Here is a 6,522-nt window from a genome sequence, read left to right as displayed (position 1 = left end):
CAAGCACCCCGAAAGAGGCAGAATTCTACCACGTCCACGTCGTTGTCTCTGGATAATGCTAAGTGTAGAAGATAGTTTAGAAATCCCCGTATATAGATACGATTTTCGCATGAATACACGTACAAGTTCCTTTTGACTTTGAAATGACCTCAAAACATGACATTTGATCTTATCGATCATACCATATCCTATTCTAAAATTTCCCGCTCTTTCCAAATCCGGGGTCGAAAATAGGCAATTCCATTTAAAATATGTTATTTGACCTTCAAATAGCCCCTAAGGTCAAAGTCAAGGTCAAATTCAAGGATATGGTCATACGTCCCCCTCCTTGTCCAACAACTTTTGTATGAAACTTTTTTCATTATTTCGCTCACCGGTCGAGTTATTCTCCATTAAAGGTTAAAATGGTCCACCCTGTATATAAACTATTTTATAACATTACCGTGACAGAAATCTCCTCCTAGGTAGAAATGGGAATCCTTATGGGTAATGGGTATAGCGCGTATATAAATTTGGTATATAAATTTGGTACCTATTGTTATGAGACAGCTCAACTATACGTCCGTTTGTATAGCTGGTACCCGCTTCTGTACATAAATTACTTGTACATGGGACTAGCATAATATCAGCATCTATTTTACCGATTGGTCTTCTTTCTGAGGAAGCTCAAGAAACTAGGAATAAGGATTGTAGAGATATAAGAGAATATCATACCCGAAAAATATCGAGAATCGCAATGAACGAGGATTTATTTAAAAGACTTTTGCTTTCCTCAGATCCTCATTTCGTCCTTCAAACAAACTTCTGTTAAAAAAGCTGATCCTTTTCCTACAGAAGTTCTTCAATTGTTAGCAGCGCCAACTTTGGAAGATACAGTTTTATTGCATGGTAAATAACTATATATCATAAAATAATACAAAAATATAAAAACAAAAAAAAATAAAATAAACAAAAATAAAAAAATATAAAAACAAAAATATACGTGTTATTTACTTAAACAATATGTCAATATTATTTAGTTATTACGCTATTATGTTACTTTCGTATTTTTTCCCGTAAAATCGAGTAGCGTAATCAGTTTTATTCTACAGTTATTGTTTAGTTATTTGTTTATAACAATTCATTGCAACATTGATTTTTGCAACTTCCTTTTTACGAGAAAAATGACTCCTCATGCTACAGTTCTATTTCCAATTATCAGTTTTTGGCTAACCTTCCTGGTTCAGCCATAATTAATTTTGGCCACTTTTCGGGCTTTCGGCACACTGTGCGCCGCGGTGTATCGCACCGTATATCTTTCCGGGCGATCGTCACCTATCGTCGACGCGCCGCGGTGTATCGCACCGAGTACTGCGAATCGTCGTCGGATATGATCATTGGTTCCGAAACGATTTCGGCGCGATCGCCGTATCGCGATAACAACGACGACGACGATGAAACTGACTCGCTGTTTGGTAGTCGCGGGATCGTCCTCGGTACGATTGCTCCTAACCCTAATCAGGTGCTCGCGTCCTCGTTAGCTGACGATGTCACTCGATGACGTGATTCTCTGTTACGACACACAAACGACCCAAGACGGCGCAATTCGCGCAATCGTCATTGCGTCGGGGAGGAAAAATGATAATTTGCGCACATTACGCGACACTTACATAACAATGACACATTGAGCGCAACAACACTGAACGGAAAAAAATACGCGAATCATCTACAGCGCAGAGCCATCGAGCACGCCTGAGCGGCGGCGTTTCGATCTCGCTCCTCGCGCTCCTCCTCCTCGGTGCTGGTGAACGAACTGACGATCGCGTTGTCGAACACTGAAAAACACGACTGCTTGCTGACCACGAGCGCGCCGTACACGGAGAATATCGTCAAAGAGCCGCACAGAAATTCTTATTCCAGGAGAGAATCAACGCGATCAGCAGCACGATGGCCAACAAGCATATAATGTACGTTACATTTCGCGTGTTCCACAACACCGTCTTGCAGTCGGACCACGTTGCCGACATCTTGGCCAGACCGGATGCCAGCGTGCGATGAAGGTTGTTGAACGTATCGCGAACATTCAAACGCTCGTTCTCGCGATGATCGTTACCGCCGCCTGACATTTGCGCGACTCGCGTCGAATCGAAAGAGAGATGGTAAAAAGAATGAAATTCTGAACGCGGTAGTTGCGATTGTCTCCTTTCTCTCTTATTAGATAACGAGAAAACGATCATCGCGAAATCACGTTTTTTACGCGTTTATTACCAGATCTCGCGGTACTGCTACGGTGTCGGCGCATCCTTCTTGAAACTGATCGGACAGGTACAGCATTGACAGTTCATCGTGAGCAGCGCGTCTCGCATCGACCGCTCCGTAAATCGCATCATCGTTTTCCTCGTTATCGCGCGTCGCGGTCGTCGCTGGTGGCGTGGCTGCTAGTGCATCAGTACTGCTGGAAATTTCCAGCGACGAATCCGCCTCCGCATCCATCGCACCTCTGGCAGTCGCTGTAACAGAGCGCGACACTGTGACACTCTTGTCGGATAACTCGACCTCGTCATCGAACGTACCTTCGCCATTGACGGGCTCCACGTGACCGATCAACGGACGATCGTCGAAATTGACATTGTCATGCGTTATGCGACCGTCGATTCGCATCGGCAGACGCATGCAACGCGGCTTCGCCCGTTGTCCGCTCAATCCGTACAGATTGTACGTTTTGGCGTTTCGCCAAAACGTACAATCAGCATCACATCTTTACCGAATTGACGAGACACATTGTCGGTCGCTGGTGATCACGGGCAACACTTCTCGTTCGCGAACGTCTCGCTTTTGACGCTGCAACTCGTACGCTACCACTCGCGGCGTCAGTTCCACCTTTATGCTCGGCGACACGTGCAAGCCCGACGGTGTAACTATTATTCCCGGAATCGCTTGATTCATATGCATGGTACTAGTAAACGTGAGATTGCACGTGTCGTTCGTTTCGTTCCGATTTGCATAATGATTATTTGCATAATGAACGCGCTCGGTGGGGATGGCAATGCCAACTTGTCACCGTCCAACAACTATCGGTTCTGACGAACCATCTCGTGAAAGAACAAGACCGAGTGCATGATAATTTTTTTTTTCGGTCGCTCGATCGACGACGTAAGGACGTTAGGGGACGAAATCGGCGCGTCAACGCGTTCGATCGATTGATCGACAAATTTGGCAATCACTCTTAGACATTATATCGGAGAGGGCGATTGATCGATCGCTCGATCAACGGTCAAATGCACGCTTTGTTCGCTATGAACGACATGCACGCACCGGGACTACGGGAATTGATTGTACGAGCAATCGAACGATCGGTCGTTGTTTGCGGACCGTTGTTGACGCTGGACGATGCGATCGAGCGAATCGAGAACCTTGATTCCAACGGAGCGGATGACGCGCTGCGACAATTGCTCGCTCGAGAATCCACGACGGTGAAGAAACACGACGCACCGTCAACCGTTGTCACGCTGTCTCGCGATCGTCGTGCTGTCGCTGCTGAGTGACGTCGGAGCGCTCGAGCCCGATGACGCCGCCTCGAACAAATTCATTGCGGGCGCGAATAACCGTGAACGACTCGGCGACGAATCGACGCTACGTCGAACACTAGTGACCAAACGTCTGCGAGCGTTTCTCGAGCGCGTTCGCACACACGATCAGAGGAGCGCTACGTACGACGGCACGCTGGATTCGAGCGATTTCTTCGAGATATTCGACGTATTGAGCGCAGCCGGTTACTTGGCCGCAAAAGTGTCGTCGAGCGACGAGATCGCTGACGAAGAAATTAGCGATTTTTCAACGAAACGAACGAACGCGCGTCGCATTCGTACGTATGAACAACGAATCGCTCCGCTGTTCGATGCTCTGTCTCTAGGCGCGAATTCGTCAATCTGACCAGGTAACGAAGCGTCACCCCCACTCATTCCCCTTTGTACGAACAAACAGATTGACCAATAAACGATGTTTAGAACGCTCCCACTTTTCGCAAAAAAGATCCGGTATGGAGGGAGTAAAATGTATATAACGAAGCGTTCCGTCGCGCGGCCAGTACTATTGTACAGTACGTAGTACGAAGCAGTTAGAGGTACAATAGGACCAGGAACGCTACTGCTCCGTACTACGTACAGGGGGACGTTGTGGATCGCTGTTAATTTTGTTTAACTTAAGTCCACTACTGTACAATTGCTCAACTGTGCGATCGCGCCTCGGATTCGAGCTCCTCGAAGTCGAGCGCTTCGGAGTCGAGCGACTCGGAGTCAAGCGCGCCAAAATTGCTGACGTCAATCGGGAACGTTGTTCCAAGTGCAGGAGAACGTTACTAATGCGCAACTGTACATTTATACAATTGTGCATTTGCGCAGAGTCCCGATCGTTCGGAATCATGCGACGGCGCGTGGTGCTCTTTTTGGAATCGACTTGGAAGGTGCGGGAATAATAATGAACAATGTGCGATAACTATTATACTACTATACGTATATTTAAACAAAATTAACATCGATCCACAATTCTTCTATCGGTTCGGGAACAATATTTTCGTAAGATGTAAATAAATCGTTTAAATTAAATATATCTATAGCATCCTCGTCTTCTTCGCGCCAAATGCCATGATGAAGGTGGTCAATTTCGTGACGTCGTTCTTGTCGCTTCAAGTATCTTTTGCCGATACGCACATATCCGGGCAATTTGATCATGGTATAGAGCTTGATATCGCCATTGGCGCCCAGGCACTAAAACATGTACAAATAAATACAAATTGAACATACGAAAAAAATGTTCATCGTATATACAAACGATGATACTACTCACCAATACTGCTGGAACAATAGCGCACTCGCACATATATCTCTTCCCGTGACTAATATTCGAATATTTTGTCGACTTGTCCGATCGTCGCAGAGCTCGTTTGTTCTGACGCTCGTCAATACTAAAATAACCAGCAATTTTGGACAGTGGGATCATTAAACGTTCGCCGGTAATATTGCACAAACACTGAAAAAACGAAACATTGACATTCGCGAGTGAACTTGCGATTGAGTGAATAAATAATGTAACTTACGATCTTTGCAAATTGCTCATCGTCGTACATCCACTCGTAATCGTCAGGTACGAAAATGTCCAAATCGTGGTCGTGATTCCACAAATGTATAACCGAGCAGTCTTCGATCACGCTCATGGTGTTTTTCTCGTTTGATGCTTCTTGAGGTCTGATGTCGGCCAATGTAGCGTACGTTCGTTATATACATCTTGCGAGAGTGTTCTCATTCTCTTATCGAGTTACTACTCGAAAGATAAGATATCTGAGAAAACACACAGCGGCGCGTAGATAGTGACTGCTCATTGAAACCATTATGTAACTTGATCGATGGCGGAAACAATGATCGCGGTCACTGGAACAATGGTGCTTCCGAACGCTGCTTGTGTACAATCGCAATTTGTACACTATCTCGCCTTCGATGACAATTGTTCGATGTGGTCGAGAGCGATTCCCAATGACCGTGAAACGTGCAAACAATTGCGACGGTGCGCGAAAAGAACAATTAATTCGGAACGTTACGCTCGCACGGTCAGACAGCCGTGCGATTCGACAACTATAATTTTTACGACGCCCGAATCGCGCAGCGACGATCTGTGCGAACGCGAATTCGCGCATTTGGCGAGCGGACGCGCTGATCTCGCGTAATGGCGACCCACCGGTCACATACCGACCTCTTTGAAGCGCGCTAGATTGTGCGACGATCGCGATCGCAATGGAAATCGACAATTGGCCGTTACGTTGCGCGATTAGTTCGCTTCTCGTCACGATAGACAGGTGCAGGACGACATTATCGTCAGTTCCTCCGATATCGGCGATGTCAGTTGTCGTTTATTGAGTGCCATGTGTCTCGACGCTGTGACGTATTCCGTGTCACCGGGATGCAATCGCTCCATCGCCGAGATAGTGGAACGTAATGCACAAACACGCGACGAATTTTCAGGCATCGTGAACAAATTTAATTTGGACGATGGTGTTGGCACGGTAAATTCGAGCGATGATCTGCCGGAGACATTGCTCGGTTCGAACGGTCGTGTGGTCGAGCGACGGGTGACATCGACTACGGTGCGCAAGGCAACTAACGCGACCGTTCGTACGGGTGCTTCAACGAGCGCCAACGAGGAGCATCGTCGTGACAAACTCACCGCGTTAGATTCAACAACGAGCAATCACGACGCAACGACTGAACGAGTGACCATGTCGCAACACGATCGTCATCGTTGCAACAGCGACTCAACCGACGTGGCGTTGGCCGCTATCGCGTGGAATATAGATCGTAATTTGGCGGTTGTCGGGAAGGACAATGTTCGTCCGGAGTCAAACGGTACGCTCGAGCGAAAAGAGTACGAGCGTGCGAATGAACAAATCGATCGAGACGTTGACGAACGCACGGACCACGAGGCCCAGAGTACCGAGGCTGAACATTTGACCGCCGAGCGAAGCAGGCAACTCGATATCGACGACATTGTGCG

The 6,522-nt window shown here is 47.0% G+C and overlaps 1 protein-coding gene across 1 annotated transcript; it reads right to left on the bottom strand.

The window, feature by feature from the left end:
* Positions 1–4,496: 4,496 nt before the first annotated feature.
* On the bottom strand, positions 4,497–6,176 carry LOC112588739 (uncharacterized). Its single transcript, XM_025299468.1, has 3 exons — positions 5,075–6,176; positions 4,825–5,007; positions 4,497–4,745 (listed from the first exon to the last, which is right to left on the bottom strand). The coding sequence occupies exons 1-3, from the start codon at positions 5,189–5,191 to the stop codon at positions 4,497–4,499; spliced, it is 549 nt and encodes a 182-aa protein (XP_025155253.1). The 5' UTR covers positions 5,192–6,176.
* Positions 6,177–6,522: the final 346 nt, after the last annotated feature.

The sequence above is a fragment of the Harpegnathos saltator genome, unplaced genomic scaffold (genome assembly GCF_003227715.2).
Source record: "Harpegnathos saltator strain DR-91 unplaced genomic scaffold, Hsal_v8.6 scaffold28, whole genome shotgun sequence".
Taxonomy (NCBI): Eukaryota; Metazoa; Arthropoda; class Insecta; order Hymenoptera; family Formicidae; genus Harpegnathos; species Harpegnathos saltator.
Note: the sequence above shows the minus strand (reverse complement) of the source record. Positions and strands in the feature narration are given on the sequence as shown.

Bases quoted from the DNA above. Each gene is read 5' to 3' on its own strand.
- LOC112588739 (XM_025299468.1), bottom strand. From the start codon at position 5,191: ATGAGCGTGATCGAAGACTGCTCGGTTATACATTTGTGGAATCACGAC. The intron at 5,008-5,074 runs GTAAGTTACATT...TCGTTTTTTCAG, and splicing joins ATGAGCAATTTGCAAAGATC to TGTTTGTGCAATATTACCGG. The intron at 4,746-4,824 runs GTGAGTAGTATC...TACATGTTTTAG, and splicing joins CTATTGTTCCAGCAGTATTG to TGCCTGGGCGCCAATGGCGA.